The sequence below is a fragment of the Dipodomys merriami genome, unplaced genomic scaffold, assembly GCF_024711535.1.
Source record: "Dipodomys merriami isolate MVZ:Mamm:240054 unplaced genomic scaffold, mDipMer1.0.p SCAF_29, whole genome shotgun sequence".
NCBI lineage: Eukaryota > Metazoa > Chordata > Mammalia > Rodentia > Heteromyidae > Dipodomys > Dipodomys merriami.
The window spans coordinates 2,544,725-2,565,896 of NW_027204381.1; the positions used below are offsets into that span (position 1 = coordinate 2,544,725).

Below are 21,172 nucleotides of genomic sequence, written 5' to 3' on the forward strand. Positions count from 1 at the left end.
TAGTTTTGACCTGACCCTTCATATCCTCTCTCTTTCCCCTCAGTTTAGGCTCAATGGTTACTTTCTCAATTTTTAGTTTATTCACTGCATTGAATTCCTAGAGAGTGCTATTACTATACTGGTCTTTGGCGTGTAATGGCAAAAAAAAAAAAAAAAAAAAAAAAAAAGCAATCACCTCCCTCACCTTTAATCACAGAGAACTCTGTTGCTTCTATCCATCTGTTGGTTTCTATTTTCTGTCACTTCTATTTCTATCACATTCTATTGGAAACTAATTTTGTTTTCCATCCTCTCTGAGGACCTTGAGTCATCAGAGTTCCCAGCTTTCACATCTACCCTGCTCATGTGAACATTGCCCTTTGCTCCTTGAACCATAGTTCTGAAACTCAACAAGCACTGCTGAAGCTAATGCTAGATAAAGAATGATGCCCAGCTCACCTGCTCACCCATCAGCAAAGGAGTCAGACAACCAGAGCTCTGGAGTAGCCTAAGTAAAGAGCTCTTAGCAGCCTGCAAGGAATTTTAAAGCCATTGCATTTTTGTATTGTATTTTGATAAACTCCCATGGACAAGAATGAATTCAGCTTTGGAGGGATAAAGTTCAGTTTCTTTCTCAATGTACTATAAGAAAGAATGTATTAGGTTGGTTGGCAAGTCAGATATGGTGCAGAGTACTTTCATTGTCTTTATAATTGGAATGCTTACTATTTGTCATGTGTTACTCCATCTTACATCTTCAATAAAAGAATGCACACTTGGTATTTAGAAATACAAAATAAGGATGTCCAGTCATGAAAAATTCCACTTAGACACAATGACCTCTATCCTTAATAATTTGAGCTTTCCTTTCTTCTTCCTGCAAATATAATTAGCAGAATTAAAGGGCTGAAAGAAAACAGAAGCGATCAGTATAAATTCCATATTATCAGGAATATTAAATAAGTTTAAACAATGCAGAGTTACAACCTCAGTAATAAGGGACAGCTGAAGGACAGAAATTGGTGATCCTACATAAGCATCCATAGCTGCTGTATAATACTGATAGCGGCTGGATACTTTCACTCCTGAGCCCTACTCTGCTCATTATGTGTGCTATGCTTACAAATGGCCACATGTTATGTCTATCTTTTTTTTTTTTTTTTGGTCAGTCTTGGGGCTTGGACTCTGGGCCTGGGCACTGTCCTTGAGCTCTTCAGCTCAAGGTGAGCACTCTACCGCTTGAGCCATAATGCCACTTCCAGCCATTTCTCTGAACAATTTATCCCTTGAAGATTAAATACATTCATTAAAAGACAACATAGATTTGCAGCTCCTGCTCCTTCATAAGCTAAATGGATTCTTTTATTACTGGATTGATTTAATACTTTAAAGATGCAAATATGTATTCCCTTTTTTGCTGAAATATATTTTAGGTGGAATACAGTTTTTGGTGCCCTTCCCCCATCTTTTCTTGGTTCTAGTTTCTTCAACCACATTAGAAATGTAAATCGAAGAAGAAACTTTTTTTTTTTTACCTAGACGGAACCTGCATAGCTGTATGATAAATTCCCAGAGGAGCCTAGCTACAGATCTGCCCCTTCATGACACAGTAGGTGACTTTCTAGACACCAGCAGATGCAAAAGAAAACACACAGAGAGAGATTGAAAAGTATCTACAAACAAGTTAACTCTAAATGTGGTATCCCAAAAGCCTTGAGAAGAGAAACTGCAATTATTAGAACGTCCAGCAGGAGGAGGGACAGTTCAATGTAGCTATAGATTTGGGGCTGTCAGATACTAAAAGTAAGGGGGTGTCAAACACGTGTGTTACGTGTTTGTTGGGTAGCATAGTGGGGATAGCAATGGCTGTCCTGGCCCCTAGGACTGTGGTAGCCTTCTGATGGTGGAGAGGGTGGGTAAGGGTGGATCATGGATTGGGGAAGGATTTAACTTTCCTCTCGTCAAGTTTAAGAGAAGATAGCTGTAAGAAAGCCCAAATGATGAGATTATCCTTTCAGTAGCCTTTGATGACCCAGCAGACAGTGTTAAGTAGTGAGACTAAGGCTAACAGAGACTATAGAAGTGACAGTACTGATGTGAGCAGCCATGTGGCCACCCTGCCTTCAAAACAGAGATTGGAGCAACAGATTCCTGTTAAAGCTCTGAGAGTCACGCATCATGCTAAGCATTTTATATATGTTTTATTTAAACATCATAACCTTAATCATGAGGTTGTAATTTTCATTTTGTAAGCACACTGAAGCTGGGCACCAGTGGTTCATACTCCTGGCTACTGAGGAGACAGAGATCTGAAGGACTGCAGTTCAAAGCCAGCCCAGGCAGAAAAGTCCCCAAGACTCCATCTCTAAAATATCTGGAGCTGTGGCTCAAGTGGTAGAGCACCAGCCAAACAAGCAAGATCAAGCAAACACATGGCTCTGAGTTCAGGCTCTGGTACAAAGTACACTGAGTTTATACCTTGCCCAACACATACAACTGAACTCAGAATAGAACCCAGAAATACTAGGTTTTCTCTATTCGTTTTTCATCTAGTTAGGTTATTCAACTCACTAAACACTCAATTCTAGTGAACTATAGCTGGAAAAATTGCAATTTTGAAAGTTCATTTGACCCATGTTTTCTCTCTCCTGGAAGAAATACATATTTAACTTTTGTCTAACACTGTATGGTTGTTATTTATGGCCATTATTGTCACAAAGTGAGCCATTCCTTCATTAACTGTAATATCTCAAAGTCTTAGAATGATTGAACCACATTATTGACTAATTCTGAAGAGTAAGAGTCTCATAGCTGACTGGAAATTAAAATATTCTTGCTCTACAGAAATAAAAACAAGCAGCCAATATACTTTTACTGTGTGGTTTTTTTTTTTTTTTGCTTTTCTATTATTTAAAGAAACAGAATTGATTTTAATTTCTTCTTTCAAATCACCTTAGAGACAATGAGCCATAGAAATCCTTTGAGGGTTTGTTCAAATGATTGGAAAACCATTCTCACAATTTAAAAAAATATAAAGAAGCTTTCTCATTATATTGGAATAAAATATAAATTATACTTAGAAAGATGAATGCTAGTAATTGATTGAAAGATTACTATTATTATAGTATAGTAGGGCATTTTCTTTGTTTAAAAAAGACATTCTACCTAAATTGAAAGCTACACTAAGTGTATAAAGAAAATGCAACGACCTAATCTCAAATAGTATTCTTGTATGAGAGAACAATTGTGAAGTAATGGAAACATAGGTGCATATGAGCATGTAGAAATCAGCAATTTAGAAGACTTAGACATTCTCCAAGGAGTAATAATATCCTTCCTCCAGCATATAGTCACTAATTTTTATTATCACAAGAATATAAAAATAGACAAAGATCAATGCCCTTTTTGTAGAGGTGGATATACAACTGACTGGGGTCCCTGTAGACAGGCTTTCCACTTAGTTTGTATTGTTGTCACAAAGAAGAATTACAGGACATGTGGAGGTAGAGACCAAGAAAAGTAAAGCAAAGCAAAGCAAAGGCTAGAACACACTCCAACATGGATGCAGATACATCTGTGAAGGGGCACATTGAGTTTTCTCACATTAGGAGCATTGGTGCTAGGTAAGTAGGAAAGGAGGAGTTTTCATATTTACTTGGTTTCCTCAAAATATCAATCACCTGAAGGAGGTGAAGGAGGATTTTTTTTTAGATATTTCATTATATTTCAGTGAAGCTAAAAGAATAATGTTTTTGTGCCTATAGTCAAGTTATACATGGTGTTTGCTACAGGAAGAAGGCATAACAAAAATGAAAAAAAGAATAAATGTATTTTGCTCTTAAAATTAAGCATCAGCAGGCCTAGAATGGTGGTTCATGGCTGTGATTCTAGCTCCTTTGGAGACAGAAATAGGAGAATCATAGCCTGATAGGGAAAAATCATGAGACTCTACCTTAAAAACAAAGGGACAAAGCTGTGGCTCCAGCATTACCATGCCCTGACTTTAAACTTTAGTATCAGAAAGGAAGGATCCAGAATTCCAGAAAGGATTGAGCTGTGGTTGTGTTCTTTCCTATAGACAAAGATGTTGAGAACCTAAATCAAGAGGAGAGGGGATGAGAAAGTTTATTTTAAAAATACAGGAGGAAAATTTAACAAGATTGATTAGCTTTGAAGAGAGGGAGATATACAACGTCATATTAGAATAATGACCAGCTACTGGTTTGTTAACTAAAGAAACTGCTGATGGATTAAATTTTGTTAAATTCAATGACCTTTGGTATCCTTGCTTCCCAGCAAAAGTAGTTCATTCCCCATGCATTTGAAAAGTGGCCTGAAAGAACTGTGATTACTTTAGCCAGTGATGCTGCAAAACCATTTTGTTCTCTGCATAAAAGCAAAAAAAATATGCTCATGTTTCTGTGCGGAATGATTTAAAATAATGTCCAAAGCCCACATGCATGACTGGAAACAAGTGTAATCAAATAACCAATGGAGAAACTTAGTGTCATGTTTCCTAATAGTGGCTCTCATACTGGGCTGCCATCATTTTGGTAATTAACTGCAAGGCACTGCTGGAGTTCCTGCATTTTGCACATCATGTTTTCTTCCTATATCATTTCTCAGAGTGCTGTAGTTTAACTTTGAGGTTAGTTTGGGTTTTGTTAGTGTTGCATCGCTTTCTAAGATAGATAGTCCCGCTGGTTCTCATTTGTTGCTACAGTTTTAAGTAAGGACAAGAAATAGTAAATAATTTTGAGTTAAATGACAGCAAGGATAAACACTGCATAAAAATCCCATTTAAAGAGGTTTATTGCAAAGGAACAATGACTGTTATACATGGTAAACTGTAAAACTGTTTTTTAAAACAGAAGAGAACAGAGCCAGTAACCCTGTAGATAAGCAATGGCTTATGAAGGTATAAGCCTGGCTGGCTAAGAAAGCAAATACAAATATAAATTCAACATAACTTAGGATTTAGACACTCTTAACTCAAAGCTAAAATCATAAAGTTTAAACTCCACAAGAACAGAGGATTTTGTTCGTATCATACACCTTCAATATGTTCTTGTTGAATGAATAATAAATGTGGCAATCAAAATGGATGAATAATAATAAAATTACCTTTACAAAAGCAAAATAGATGACTAATCGATTGCCTTATAGTGTTAATAAAAGAGATGGAAACAAAGGTTATTGCTATGTGATAGAAGATTATTTATTCAGCGAAGATTTATTGTTTGTTAACATGTACCACATACTTGCTGAAGAAGATGAATATGACTCCCGTAATCTCTGGCTTTAGTGGAAAGTATTATGGAAACAAAAGAGACAGGTACAAAACAGAATGACTAGTCAGGGCATGGAAGAGAGGGTCTTTATTAGTTTACTATATAATGAGCATGTTTCATCAGCAAGGACAGGCAAGGTAAGGAAGAGATGATCTGAAGGCACAGAATAAACGATTGCCTGCTTTATCGATTTTTGTCTCCGGCCATCCCAGTTGTCTGACAAGCTTGCACTCTAAAATGCTATTGCTTAAAAAAAATGATTTTCTATTCTGATACAGCAGAATTCCCTATTTTACAGGAGCTTGGAGAAAATGGTTCAAAATGTCATGAAATGGCAACACAGACATGTCATAAACTCCACCCCTCAATTTCCTTGATGGAAAACAGAAAGAATATTTGCTGGAACAGAATTCAGAATTTCCATTTCCCTCTTAGTCACCACCTTCTTCTTCTTCTTCTTCTTCTTCTTCTTCTTCTTCTTCTTCTTCTTCTTCTTCTTCTTCTTCTTCTTCTTCTTCTTCTTCTTCTTCTTTCTTCTTCTTCTTCTTCCTCTTCTTCTTCTTCCTCTTCTTCTTCTTCTTTCTTCTTCATAATGGGCAGTGAAACAAAGTTTAACATTATTTAAAAAAGAAAGAAACAAGCCTTTATTTAAGAAAGAAGCCCTTCAAGAAAGGGCTTTTTCTTCCCTTTCTGAGCATTCACATAGAGGAGCATTTTTGAAAAACTGACCAGAATGGAATAGAAAAACGTGGTTAGTAAAGCAACTGTTACTATGGCAACATTGAATGTGTCTGACATTTAGTCTTTACATTGTTCTCTGTTGCTATAGTAATGAAACCTTGGATTTTGATAGAATTTCCAAATTCTATTAAAACAGAGTGCTGCTCATTCCTAAGCAGACTGGTATTCATTCCTAGAAAGACTGGTATTGATGCACATGATGCTGTAGAATGTCGTGTGGCACTAAACCACATATATGATAGACACCTTTTTATGCATTAGTATGTGATATATTTATGAACTTTCAAACTTGTGATTGGGGATCAGAATATCTTCACACTTTTATTATTCTATATAATTATTAAATACTAAAAACATACTTTGGCTATAAATGACATTTAATGGAGAAAATGGAGATTAGAAAGTAAAATGAGGAACCCAGCACCAGTGGCTGATGCCTGTAATCTTAGCTACTCAGGAGGTCTGAGATCTAGGGATCACCGTTCAAAGGTAGCCCATGCAGGAAAGTTCATGAGACTCTTACTCTAATTAACCACCAAAAAGCCAGACTTCGGACTGTGACTCAAGTGGTAGAGTGCTAATCTTGAGCAAGAAAGCTCAGGGGCAGTGTCCAGGCCCTGAGGACCAGCACACACACACACACACACACACACACACACACACACACACACACACACACACACACACACACACACACTTGCACACACACACACACAAACACACACACTCTAAAATGAGGGTAAGAGAAGCAATAGTAAGAATACAATGTAAATACAAGTAGAGATATTAAAAAGAGAATTTGGTGACAGTAGCGTTAGGGGAAATATAGAAGAAAGAACTAGAAAATTAAGCAGAGAAATCTAAAAGAAAAAGAAGCAAAAAACATTCCAAGGGGAATATTTCATAAAACCTGTAGCTGGTGTTATATGAGTTATTGATTGACATTTCAAATTATTTGGACTACAAAAAACAGTATAAGTTCTCAAAGAGTACTGAAAAATCTATTCATCTCTATAGCAATGTAGAAAAGTTGTTTGTTGATTGGAGGTTCGTAGGTTAGATGAAGCAAACGAGCTAAAATTAGGGAGTAATATCTTAGTTTTACTGCTTTCTTGTTATGTGATCTAAAGTAATTCTCCCAACTTCTGATATGCCCCAAACACAAACCACAGTTTTCCCAAATGCAGTCCCTTAAAAGATATAGTATCTACTAAGTATCAGAGGGAGACGATGTATCCATTTAATAGCTGCTAATACATTCATAGCTAGGAATTATGAAAAGAAGAGGAAAATAGAAGATTGGAAAATGGGGGCTGTTGTACAATATCATTTTTGTTTTTCTTGAACTTAAGAAGTTTTGAGTCAAATAATTTGATATAGAAGTGCAAAAGTTGGCTCTTAGGAGTACAACAGTATACAGTAGAATGAACATTGAGCAGAATCTAGGTGACTCGAGACTCTGAGTCTCCCAGATGGAGTTTCAGGTTTCTCAATACCTCACACAAGCCATACATCTCTCTTTGGACTTGCTGTTTTCTCACATTGAGACAATACTGTAGCATCCTGAGGACACAAATAAAAGCACCTAGATCATAAGTAAAAATATGATAATAATATCTTTGATACATCTTGTTTTTTGAAAATGAATCTCAAAACTACTTTGGAAAGCAACTATGATGATTCTCCCCCATATCCAACTTCTATTTGTTATGAATTTTAAAATTTTAATATTATATTAATTAAACTATTAATTTTTGTAACATAAACTTTAGTCCTTTGATCCCACTATAACAAAAATACCACAGACTGGGTGGGTGGCTTAAGCAAGCAACACTTTATTTCTTCAGTATTTGGGAATCTAGGATGTCTTGCACATACTGTTCCAGGCTTTCTTCTGTCCTGTCTCCTTACATGCCAGAAAGGGAAAGGAGCACTATGGACTGTCTGGACACTGATCCCATTCATGACCCTTATCATTGAGTCCCTTCTCATAGGACCACCTGGAGATACCAAATACTCTGGAGTTAAGCTTTCAATATATAAGCATGAAGGGACTCAAAAGAGTCTATAACAAATGGTATAATATATAAAAAGTTAGAAACAGTGTGTGTGTGTGTGTGTGTGTGTGTGTGTGTGTGTGTGTGTGTGTGTGTGTGTGTGTATGTGTGTATGTTTCTACCAGTAAGTACAAATTGGAGTCATTTCAATTTATTTCTGGATCTTGTACTATTTCTTTGTCCCTTTTGCCTTTCTTCTTCATGAAAATTTGTCTCTATATTACTTCTGTAGTTGAATAAATTAGAAAAAAAAAAGCCTTGCCAGGAGTTCCAGCTCGTTCCTTTACCCAAAGACAAGCTTTCTAGGCAAACTCAAGATTGTGTGCACATTTGTATTATTGTTATTGTCCTTTGGTCACATCATTCCCCCTCTTCCCCCAGACAATCTGGATAAGGCAAAATAATAGAGTACTTTGCCTATAGACAAGATAGAGGGGGTATTCATAAGGCACTCCCTGGAAATAAGTGAAAGAAAAGCAATGAACAACACAGGTAAAAGTAGCTTCAATTCACCTGCTAAACCAGGATGGATTCATTCACTAAAGCCATCAGTTAAAGCAATTACCTGATCATTATTCATCCCTAACCCTGAAATCTAAATTTATTTGGCAATAAACAGTAAATACAAGGTCTGTGCTAACTGCTATGGATAAAATAAAGACAAAATACAAGGTTCGTGCCTTTGAGGAATTTTCAGCACAGTCTAACAAATGCTAGGCAAAAGATAGTGCATTGTGGGATGGGGAAGTGTTATTTTCTTCCTACTTCAGGAAAACTTTTCACATCTCTTTGATACCTTTAAAGCAATCAGCTTGCAGGTATTAATCACATGTATTTGGAGTGATGGTGAAGTACAAAGAAGTTTCAGGGCACATGATCTGAGCTTAAATTCCAGTTGTCACATACTAATTTTTCAGCCTGTAAATATATATTTCCTTCAGTTCCCTCATCTACAATCTGTGAAGAACATTAGACCTTCCACACAGGGCTGTTGTAACTGTCAAACAGATGAATACATATGAAGTCCGTATATTGATATTTTGCACAGAACAGAATTCAATACTTATTTAAGTTGAGGAAAGAGAACAGGCCAGTGAATGAAATTTTCTATTCCCCAAATCTGTGGAATTCTTGTAAGATCAAAATCAACAACAACACACAGACACACTAAGATGTTTTTATGCATGTTTGTCTGTTGACATATCATAGTAAACAGCTGGATCAATTTTTGCAAAATATTCAGAATATAGTTAAGGTAATTTACAAGAGGCCACTTTGTATAAGTTAACATCATTCTGTGGGGAGTTCAAAGGAACAAGTGGTCATTCAGGAAACTACATAAATTCTTGTTCAACAAGAGGTTTCTTTGTCAAGCAGGAGAGATAAACTCACTAAGTGTGCATGTATGCCAAAAGTGATTTTTAAGAATGAGTATGGAGGAATAAATTTGATATGGAGGTAAGATGGATGGGACAGAAAGGCCATCTTCCTTTAGAAAGTTGTTTCTGAAACCAACTCTTAACATAGCAGAGAAAGAGCAGAAGAATACCTTCCTTGGTAGAATCCGCATTGGACTAAGTGAAGAAAGGCAAACGTTGAGAGGATTTTATGAAGTTGCATAAGGAGTTTGTACTTCATCGGAGATTAGATAGTGAGATTCCACTGAAGAAGCTCACTTGATGACAATTTGAAAAGTGGAAAGACAAGCATCCAGAGATCTTTAGGAGGCTACTGATAGATACAGATAGATACAGATGAGACTCAACAGAGGTCTGAACAAAGGCACTGGGATAACTGGAGAAGGGAAAGAAGGAGGCAAGTACAATGATGAAAAGGACTCAAATGGAGGAAAACCAGAAGAGGAAAAGCACTGAAGAAACAGCACGTGGGAATGCTTCTTGAGGACTGTGGTGAGGAGTGTCTCCTGGACAGAATCAAAGGGAAGTCACCTTGACCTTTGAAAGAGGCAAGGACAGAGGAATGGTTGAAGCCAAAGGAAGTGGTAATGCAGGCTTGGCACTCGGGCTGGAAGGACAAAAGTCTCTCGAGGCCTTTGTAGCCTCTAACAGGTCGGGACGGGTAGTAGGGGGGTGTCGGGGGGGGGGGCTTCTAGGGCAGGAGTAGAGTTTGGAGAGGGAGCGACCAATGCCCCCAATCAGGAGGAACAGCGCGGCCTGCAGATCGCTAGAGACCAATCGTTTCTTAGGGGCGTCTTGATTGACAGATCCGCTCGCCAAAGATTGAGCTCGGGACGGCAGCAGGCGAATCACAAGGGTGGGGGAGGGGCGGTGTCCAGGGCATTAACCCGGAACCGGTTTGGGACTTGATTCCCATTGTGAGGCCTGGCCTGGGGCGGGCTCTCACCTAGAATGGCAAAACCTTCCGGACCAATAGATGACGCTGTGTCCTATGAGCGGCATCCGTCCTAGCCAGTAGGAGGAGGGAGAAGTTGGTGGGCGGGGAATCCATGAAGCATCTTTTTTTTTTTTAAACTGTCACCCTTAGGGGCGATCTTGCGGTGGTGCCGCGGGGGTCGCAGGTGAGTGGTCTGGAGGTTGGCGCAGGCCTGGCGGCCCGCAGTGGCCTCGGCGGCCCGAGGGTGCGCGCACCGCAGGGAGGGCCCCGGCGGGGGGGGGGGGCGGGGAGGGGCCGTGGCCGGGGGTCGCCCGGCAGCTGCGGGGTGGCGGCGGCGGCGTCGCGGGAGGCCCGCGCGGCCGAGGTGTCGCCCACCCGGGAGGCCGAGGGGGGGGGGCCCGGGCCGCCGGAGCAGCCTGAGGGAAGTTTGTGGGCGCAGCCACGGAACATTCCGAGGGAGGAAGCCCGTGCGTGCGGGGCCGCGACCCCCACGGCGGCCGGGGCGGCAGGTGCGGTCCTCCCGCCGCCGCCGGGGACGGGGTCTCCCGGGGCGCTCCCCAGGGGCGGGGTGCAGACCGGAAAAGAGGGAGGCGGGGACCTCCCTGGGGCCCCCGCCGACCAAACTTTTACACGTTTTACCCAACCACCACCCCCACCCCACCCCGGAAAACCCTCCGCTACGGGGGGGGGGGGGGGGGGAGACACTGTGCAGAAATGGAGCCGGGGCCAGGGAAGTGTGAAGGGACGGGTGATGCCCGACTGCTGGGCGCAAGCCCTCGTCTCTTCTCACTTTCCTTGCTTCCCCCCTATCCCCAGTTACACGGGCCGGCCCTCCCGCGGCCTTGCCATCCCAGGACACACGCTAGCTAGGATGCCAGGACTCGCATCCGCAGCCGCTCCTTCCTCCTCGTTGTTGTTTTACATCGCCCAGTTAAGGGTATAATGGGCCCTGACGTCACCGTGACAGGAATTACGTAAGTGAACTTTTCGTTCCTATTCTGTGGGGAACCTAAAGTCAGGAAAAAGGGCTCCTCTTCTCTTGTCATTGGACGTGGATGGCCTGTAAGTTTCCTGAGGTTGCCACTATGGAATTCCCTTGGTATGGCATCCAGTGCATCTTAAAGGGGGGAGGGAAGAGCATCTAAAAGGTTATCGTTCTACGTTTTATGGGGTGTTATGTCCTCGGCATCAAGAATGTGGCCCATACCTAGCAATGGCTTAGAAAACTTGAAATTATTGCAGAACGATAGCAGAAGAACCTCAAGCTTCTGTCACGTCGATACCAAACTATAAAAGGGGGGCAGAAAGACAAACATTCCTGGAAAAAATAGCTCGTAAGAGTTAAGCAGAGCTACCAACAACGATGTTGGAATTTTCTTGCCCTTAGAAAAATGTTAAAGTTTTAGGCAAAGATTTTCATACAGTCAAGCCAAGACTGACAGGAAATCCAAGATGTATTCCAATATCAATTTCATTGAGGTCAGAAATGTTCCCCAATGCATTTTTGTCAACAAGAGTTCTTTCACTCAGCACACATCAGTTATGGACAAAGGGACCTGGCTTTGAAAACTGGAAGTATAGAGTTAGGAACCATGGGGTAGGGGTAGGGGTGGGGGTGGGGGGCAGGCAAAGAGCAACAATCAATGTCGTTTTAAAAACATTGAATAAGGGGTAGAATAAAAAGAACTGCTATTTCTGGCATGTAAAAATTGATCGCAATCCAATTATTAAATTGATCTCAGGTTTTAAGAGTAGCAAAAGCAAAATAAATTAGGCTTTTCTTGACCAATCATTTTATTCTACAGTTTCATTTTGCTATATATTAGTACACTAAGTGCATCCATAGATAAGGTAAACTGCTTGAATTTCAAAAATCATGTAAACTTCCACAGTTTTATTTGTTCCTCTTAGTAATTTTCTTACCAAGATATGGGAACTTACTAAGAAATCATTGAGGATTTGCTGATAGTTGATCTTGAGTTGTTTTTCTATTTCTTCCTGATAATTGTTCATTTTATTTCTATTCCTTATTAGTGTATTTGTTATATAAGACCAATTCAAATGATAATTTCTTCTCAAAAGTTCTCCTAATCCCATCAAAGATTTTCCCTTCTGGGCAGTCAAGATATTTTGTTAGTACTTCATTATTGTACCTCTTACTGGTAGCATTATACATCTAGTAAAGAAATAGTTGCTGCTACCCTCACTGTACTTAAGAGGTAAAGATAATAGCTGACATTAGTTGTGAGCTTAATGTACCTTAGTTATTATAAGATTAATCGGATTATCTCTTAATCCTTAAACATGAGTGTTATCCTATTTCTCATTCTCATTTATAGATGAGTAAACAAGAACAAAAAGTTAATTTAGTTAAGAATTGGCATACAAATCTAGTTTGTATTTCCTTCAGCTTATAGACTCTATTACATTTTTTTCATTTGCATTTCTTTATGCATCTGTGTTTAAATACATTATAAATTACTTGATAGCATGACTAATAGACTCATCTTTAATGTCTTATGTTCCTAATGTAAAGTAAGTGATTCTAAGCCAGCCTGACAGTAAAGGACTCTACACTCAGGTGACGGGAATAGTAAAGAGACGTTTACACCAACCTCTGAAGGATGAGTAGGCCTTGCTAAGACAAAAGGGTGGATCACAGGATAGTTCAGGGTGTAGTGTTTTGATGAATCTCTAAACTGCCTTCCGAAACATTCCCACCAACAGTGTAATAATATGTCTTCCCCCTTCCTCCAACTCCCTACATCCCTGCTAGCACTGGTGGTTGTTTACATTCTTGATGATGGCCAATCTTAGTGGGATGGAATCTCAATATTGTTTTGATTGGTATTTCCTTTATGGTCAAGGATAGGGAGCATTTCCTCATGTGTTTATTGGTCATTCTTGCTGCTGCTTCTGCTCCTGAGAAGTCTCTAGCTCCTTTGTCCATTTATTGAGTTATTGATCATTTTTGTGGGGGAGGGGTTTCTTGAGCTCCTTGTATATTAGACCCTTGTCAGATGTACAGCTGGTGAAGATCTCCCATTCTCTAGGCTGCTTGAAGTTCTGGAGTTAGGGCCTCACACTTGTTAGGGGCAGATGCTCTACCAGTTGAGCCACAGCTTCATCCCTTTTTGATCTATTTTTTTTTTTTTTTAGGTAGGATATCACATTTTTTCCTAGGAGAGACCTCAGACTATGATCCTCTATCTATCTATTTCTTCCTCATAGCTGGGATTACAATAAGCATGTTTCCAGCATGTTTGTTGAGATATGGGGGGTTGGGGAAGGAAATGTCTTAATTTTTGCCTAGTCTGACCTAAAATTATGATTCTCCCATTTTTAAGTAACTAGGATTACAGGTATTTATGTATCACTATGCCTAGCCCTCTTACCCGCTGCCTCTTTTAATGGTGTTTTAATTTATAAATAATTTTCTCATAGACTACTGAAAAAGATTTATATTCAAATCCCTAGGAAACTGCCAAGCTTGCTGCCAGTGACTATACATTCCAATACAGTGGTTTTCAATGTGTCATGATAGGTCTTTTGAGAAAATGTGAAGGTCTGCTTTAGAAATATTTTGCTTGCAATTCTTTTTGTGTGTGTTTGTGAGATTGACAAGGATTATTTCAACCTTCATTTTCTATGTTTAAAATTTTTATTTCCCTCTGACCTCTATTTTAGTAGCAAATGGCCTCTCAGGAGATGGTTATTCCACATGAATGAGTAGAAATAAGAAAACATGGTGATGGGCATATTTTTATGCGAAGTTAGTAGAGCAAAGATGACTGGGAGCTAAAAAAGACAAAACAAAGGAATAAAAAGGTTACAGAAATAGTAATAAAAATGCAATTATTACAGTTTGGAAATAAAGAGCTAACATCCACTTTTGACTCTTTTTAAAAGAGAGAATTCAAGCAATAATATGAAGTGCTTTTTGTATATCTTATTAAATTTAGCCTTGCTTAAGTGCTGAATTTTTGCATTGGCTGAAGACACTATTGTGAAATGCCTGAGAAATATTTTTATACTAATAAAAATTTTATTTTGGCAGAAATTAGTAGTGTTTGAAAGAAATGAGTGCTATAAGATATACTGGCATTTTAAAGAGTTTGTTTGAGCCATTCATGAATCAGGCTACCTCAAACCAGAAGTATTTCAGGGACTCTGCAGAGTGAATAAAAGGAGAAGGCTTTATGGGGATGATTATGTAATTAAAGCAAAGAAAATATTTTGTTGGTTATAGTTATGTGGTGATTTTATTTGGTCTACCCTACAGAAAGTACCTAGTTATATAATTATAAATTTATTACTTCTGAATGATTTTTCTCTTGTTGTTCTTTTACTTATTTTTTGGGCTGGTCCTGGGGCTTGAACTCAGGGCCTGGGCACTGTCCCTGAGCTGCTTTTGCTCAAGGCTAGTGCTTTACTACTTGAGCCACAATGCCACTTCCAGCTTCTTCTGAGTAGTTAATTAGAGATAAGAGTCTGATGGACTTTTCTGCCTGGGTTGGCTTCGAAACATGATTCTCAGATCTCAGCCTTGTGAGTAGCTAGGATTACAAGTAGAGTCACCAGCGCTCAGCTAAGTTTTATTTTTCTTTAATACAGCATTTATAAGAAATAACCAAAGTTGTTTTGCTCCTATTTGCAAGTCAAACAAGATTAAGATCACTTATGAAATATCCATATATTTTTTCCTGTTTAGGGATTCTTTGGGTCTGGTCTCTTATTTTAAGATTTTCCTTAATATGTGATGGGGAATATTGGTTGGAGTTCTAAGGAGATTTCTGCCTTTGTATGGAATTTCTTCTGAACCTTCCACCTAGATAAGAGTCTATCTACTCCTTTTGAAAATCTGCCAAATAATATCTGAGAAGTTACCTTAGCAGCATTTTTAAGATTTAGCTGTTAGAAGCTGCTAACACGGTTGAGGTAGATATGACATAACAGAACTTGCATATATGGCCTGTCACTCAAACAGTTGTGATTTGTACAAATTAGTCTCTCAATTTCCTTTTATAAATAGCCTGGTATATCTAATTTAGTTCTGTGGTGGGTAACAAATGACAGGATTTGGAACTTGGTATTATTCTTCTTGTTGCTGGAAAAGTTGATCAGTGACAGCCCTGGCTGAGATTTTATCAGTCTCATTTCACGCTGTCATTTTGTAAGAGAGAAAGGCCAGCCCATGGAAGCAATCATTGAATGCATTTGAAGTCAGAAAACATAGTTTGTTTATAAATAACTTACTCTTTATGACCTCTTGTTTCCTACTATATACTTTTAACATCTCTTTTCTAACTAAAAGAGATTTTCTAGCCTTTGTCCCAATTTTCTCGCCATTGAGTTTGTATTGATAAAATGCCTTGTGTTAAACTGTGCAAGCCACTGGGACTTTTTCAGAGAGGATCTCATTTTCTGCTTTCAGGAGAAAATTAAATTCTTGTTTGAGAATTAACATTTATTCTTCCCTACTATATCTTTTTGTAATGTAAAGGCTAGATAGTAGAAAAACATTTCCCGGTTTCATCACAATGAACATTTTAGGTGTGATTCATAATCTACCAATTAGATGCACTGTGGAAGACTTGAAATCAAGGCAGGCAAGAGAGACAGGTGCATCTGTTTTATTGATGTGCGTTTAGCACGGAGATTCTCAGACTTTAGCATACAATGTAGTCACTTGAGACATATATTGCTAGGTCCTACCCCATGATTTTCTGACATGTTTACCTTTGAACAAGTTTCACACGTCCTCATTGATGACCCTATAACATGAACATTCCCCCAAAGTGGGAAACATTCTGTTTTGCATTCTCACTCAGGATTTATGTTAAAATTTTGACATAGGTTTTTTTTTTTAAACTTTGTTTCTATGTGGAGACAAGCATTTATAGTGACTGGTTAATATCACAGTCTTCAATTCTGCAATGAAGGTTGCCCAGAACATGATTAATTACTGCTAAAGAAAAGCAAATAATTAAAAGCATTAATTAGAAAGTATACCTGTCAGCTTGGTTTTGTTTCATATTAGGAGCTTTTGTTCGAGGTGGTGAAACAGATGCTTTACATGACTGTCTTAATTTCAAGTCTTACCCAAGTGCATCTGATTGGTGGAATATCATCCACATCCAGAATCTTCATTGCCTTGGAACTGGGAAATGGCTTCCTATTATCTAGCCATTGCATTGTAGGAAGGTTAGAATAAATATTTAGTCATAAGTCAGTAATTTGATTTTCTCTTAGGGGCAGAAAATGAGATCATCTACTGTAAAGGGACGGATGTGGTGTCTATTGAGGAGAAGGATTGCAGTAGTAAACTAGGACTGGGTGCTAGATGGCTGGGGGAAAATCCTTGCCATGTTAAATTGTATCTTTATACTATTTTTGTCATCAGAAAACTTTTGCTCTATACTTAAGCATTCTATATTGATTTAATATAAAAAATGAGTTTTGTGCAGTAGTCAAGCTAGTTTCTGTGTTTTAATTTTCTATATCAGTCCTGCAGGTTCTTATAATATTCTACATAGGCTAATTTTTTGTTTCAGCATCTCTAATCGTCATTTTGGTAAATTGACTCATCTATTCAATACATACTTACGGTATGTTCAGCATGTGTCAGAAGCTGTGCTGGGCTCTGGGCAGTAGATAGTGAGCCAAACACCCTTGGTTACATGATGAAACATCTGTTGAAGAGCCATACCCTAATCTATGCTAGCAATGGATAAAATTTAGGAAAAGTCAGTAGACTATGCTAGAGGACCTTGGCATGTCAGGAAAAGCTTTGCTGAGAATGTGGTTATTCTTTGGATTGAAAGATGAGTAGGCATCAAGTGGGCTGCGAAAGTATCAGGTTGTTTTCTAGATAGAACAATATAGACAGGTACAGGAGTTTATCAGGACAGGTGACCCATGAAGGCCAGTATAGGAGCAATGGAATGCGTCGATGAAGAACCTTTGCAGTGTCCTCTGGGAAAAGAAAAAAAATGGCAGTTTGGACTCTGAAGGTGCTGGCAAAGATGGAGATACCAAATTTGAGCCATATGTAGAGGGTTTTTTCCTTGTAAAAAGTATAAGACTTATTGGGTTAAAGTATGCTACAGAAGTTGCAGGTTGATTGAATGATCCTACTTTACTTTTTCCATTTAGGAATTATCCAGCCTGCCTCCGCTACTGGATGCGTGGACGACAGTGACCAGAGCTGGGCCAGCAGGCTTGTGCGTGGTTTGGGCGCTTTGTAGCACTCTTCAAGTTCTCTGTTCATCTTTTCTTGCTATATTGCATTGACATTATAAAAATATGAAGCAGTTAAAGAGAAAGAGGAAAAGCAATTTTAGTGTTCAAGAAACGCAGACCCTTTTGAAAGAAATTACCAAAAGGAAAGAAGTCATTTTTTCCAAGCAGCTCAACACAACGATAAATGTGATGAAGCGCATGGCCTGGGAGGAGATCGCGCAGTGCGTGAACGCCGTGGGAGAAGGCGAGCAGAGGACCGGGACCGAAGTGAAGAGGCGGTACCTGGACTGGAGAGCACTTATGAAGAGGAAGAGGATGAAGGCAAACATTAAATTGGTGGGTTCAGGGTTTCCCCTTCCCACGTCTGACTTAGACGACTCTCTCACTGAAGAGATCGATGAGAAGATTGCCTTCCGAAATGATGCCAACTTTGACTGGCAGAACGTGGCAGATTTCAGAGATGCAGGTGGATCTTTAACAGAGGTCAAAGTGGAAGAGGAAGAAAGGGATCCCCAAAGTCCTGAGGTAAGTACTAGCCTGTGACACTTAATTCATTTGCAACTCTGATGTGGCAGCTTATAGTCCAGACATACTTAACGTGTTTGCACACTTTTTGTTTTTGTTTTTGTTTTTTTTTGCTAATCCTGAGGCTTGAACTTTGGGCCTGGGCACTGTCTCCAGGCTCCTCTTTTTGCTCAAGGCTAGCACTTTACCACTTAAGCCACAGCACCAACTTTTTCTGTGATTAGTTGGAGACAAAGAGTCTCACAGACTTTCCTGCCTGGGCTGGCTTCAAACCGTGATTCTCAGATCTCAGCCTCCTCAGGAACTACGATTGTAGACATGAGCCACCGGCACCCAGCAATGTTTGCAGATTTTTATGCTTACTTAAACGTAGCATATGACAAGATCATTCAGTTTTCTTTTCCGCTTAAATACATCAATTGTTATGTATTATTGACATCAGGTAGTTCATGTAAATGTTTTTGACAATTCAAACTAAGTGGTTTTGTGTACTGAAACATTACTGATAGCCTTTGAGAGATATTTGGGCAAATTGAAACCATGAAGTATGAGTAAATACTAAAAGCCACTTTCCCCTTTTCTCATAGTTTGAGATTGAAGAGGAGGAAGAAATGTTATCATCTGTCATACCAGATTCCAGGAGGGAAACGGAGCTTCCCGATTTCCCCCACATTGATGAATTTTTCACCCTTAATTCAACACCATCCAGATCTGCTTATGATGAGCCCCACGTGTTGGTCAACATAGAGAAACAGAAACTAGAGGTGGAAAAACGCCGACTGGATATTGAGGCCGAAAGACTGCAGGTAGAAAAGGAACGCCTGCAAATAGAGAAAGAGCGGCTGCGGCATTTAGACCTGGAGCACGAGCGTCTTCAACTGGAGAAGGAGCGGCTGCAGATCGAGAGGGAGAAGCTCCGGCTACAGATCGTCAGTTCCGAGAAACCATCTCTGGAAAGTGAACTTGGCCAAGGCGAAAAGTCCATACTTCAGCCACAGGACATAGAAACCGAGAAGTTGAAACTTGAGCGAGAGCGTCTGCAGCTGGAAAAGGATCGGCTGCAGTTTTTGAAGTTTGAATCGGAGAAGCTGCAGATTGAAAAGGAACGCTTACAAGTGGAGAAAGAGAGACTTCGAATTCAGAAGGAAGGACACTTGCAGTGATTTTTTTTTTTTTTAGGTTTTCATTGAACAAATGTTTATAAACTGTAGGTGTTTCTCCTATCAGGTGACATAAAGTGGTTGTTGGATTATCTGGTTTTTATTTTTTCCTCCCTGTCTTACCGTCAGTGTTTTCAGTAGGGAAAAGATAGTTCTGTGTGGGTAATTGTATGCTTAAGTAGTAGATTATAGAAGCACCCTGTGCCCAAGCAGAAACAGAATAGCAGAATATTACTGTGCTAACCTCTTTCCATTAGTAATATTACACATAGTCTTGTGCTATCTGTACACCCAGAATTTACAATTATGTCTATGTAAGTTTCTAGTCTAGTGGTTCTCCATGCCAAAAGACATTTGCAATGTCTGGAGGGCATTTTGGTTGGGGGGTGTGTGGCTTGTAACTGTCATCTAGGACGTAGAGGCCACCGATGCTACTAAACATGTAATGTGTAATATGTGGGTCACATAGTGAAGAATTGCACAACCAAAATGTCATTAGTGCTGAGTTTGAGGAACCCTATCCTAGCCTAACTGTGCACCTCTATAGCTATGTTTTATAGTTTTAGAATATTGAAATCGCAGATATTTATGTGGGTAGATACTTAAATGGCCAAAAAACTTTTAACTATGAAACATAACTGTGTAGTCTGTTACATATAGGAACTGATGAGGATTATAGCTATTTTATTCCCATGTTTCCATCTATAAGTAGGCTGAGATTCAGAAAACAGCACAGGGAACATAGGAGATTGCCTGAAGCGGGCCACTTTGAAACGAAGTTCATCTGTCGGTGCTTTACAAGCAGCACACAATTTGGAAGCTTTAGTTCCCTTTCTTCTTTGAGCCTGTTGAGTTAGTTTTCATATAAAATGTATCATTTCAGTCATATATTGAATCTCCTGTAAAAGAATGACAGAGGGAAGTAGACAATGTACCAGTAAGAATAATACCAGTAGTCAGTGAGCTCCAACCCACTGAGCGGTTGGTTGACTTTTAAAATAAAGAATAGCTCTTTGGGAGTGGGAGGTGGGTGAGAATGAAGCAATGGTAGTAGCTCTGTTATGGAAGCACTTGTCACACAGTATTTACTCTATCCTGTACACCAGTTCTTAAGAATAGTGTTATTCCTGAATTGGAAGCTCAGAGAAGTCACACCGTGAGTAAATGGTTGATCTTTGGCATTGCAGTGTATATTTGTCTTTGTACCTCCCTGAGGAACAAAGTTTGTGACGTCGGTCCCTTGAGAATTCTGAAGCCAAGGGCTGGCTCAGCCTGGTGGTTTGCCCTTAGGTTGCTGAGGGCAGTTTCTCTCCAGGTGCAGTGATTCTGATGCACACTGAAGTTGAAATGGCTGCACGAGTTCACTTTGTGTTTTCTGATTTCCAGGGCTGATAAGTAGCTTTAATATTTCTCTTGTCATACTATCTTGATTCTGCGTTTGTTCCTTGTTAATTTAAGAATGGTTTGAAATCATGGTGATATTCAAGTATGAGTATGTAAAGGAAACTTCTGCTAACTTACCCTTGATTTTGAAATAGTGTTATTTTTCTATTACTACAATAAATGCTTCTACCATAGAAATAAAATTTCCTATACTGTCTCTCTGGAAGATTATTATTTCAAGTGGTATATTCAGAGCTGTATTCAGAGTAGAGATCACTACAAAGCCTGGGAGAAAATGCTGTTGTGGTCAATGAGGTCAGGGACAACATGCAAGGCTTGAATTATGTGTCTCATATACATTACTTATTTCCCTCTCAGAACAACCCTTGAGCTAAGTTATCCCTACTTTTATAAGGGGGGCGGGGGAAGGCCTCTTTAA

The 21,172-nt window shown here is 39.3% G+C and overlaps 1 protein-coding gene across 3 annotated transcripts; it reads left to right on the forward strand.

Annotated features, from left to right (window-relative positions):
• Nucleotides 1-10,526: 10,526 nt before the first annotated feature.
• LOC138838824 (myb/SANT-like DNA-binding domain-containing protein 4) lies at nt 10,527-20,950 on the forward strand. Of its 3 annotated transcripts, XM_070038184.1 has the most exons (4): nt 10,527-10,607; nt 11,240-11,397; nt 17,579-18,190; nt 18,778-20,950. In XM_070038184.1, the coding sequence occupies exons 3-4, from the start codon at nt 17,729-17,731 to the stop codon at nt 19,351-19,353; spliced, it is 1,038 nt and encodes a 345-aa protein (XP_069894285.1). In that variant the 5' UTR covers nt 10,527-10,607; nt 11,240-11,397; nt 17,579-17,728; the 3' UTR covers nt 19,354-20,950. The 3 variants fall into 3 exon arrangements, with proteins under 3 accessions (XP_069894285.1, XP_069894287.1, XP_069894286.1); XM_070038186.1 differs by lacking the exon at nt 11,240-11,397 and having other exon boundaries at nt 10,545-10,607; XM_070038185.1 differs by lacking the exon at nt 10,527-10,607 and having other exon boundaries at nt 11,168-11,397.
• Nucleotides 20,951-21,172: the final 222 nt, after the last annotated feature.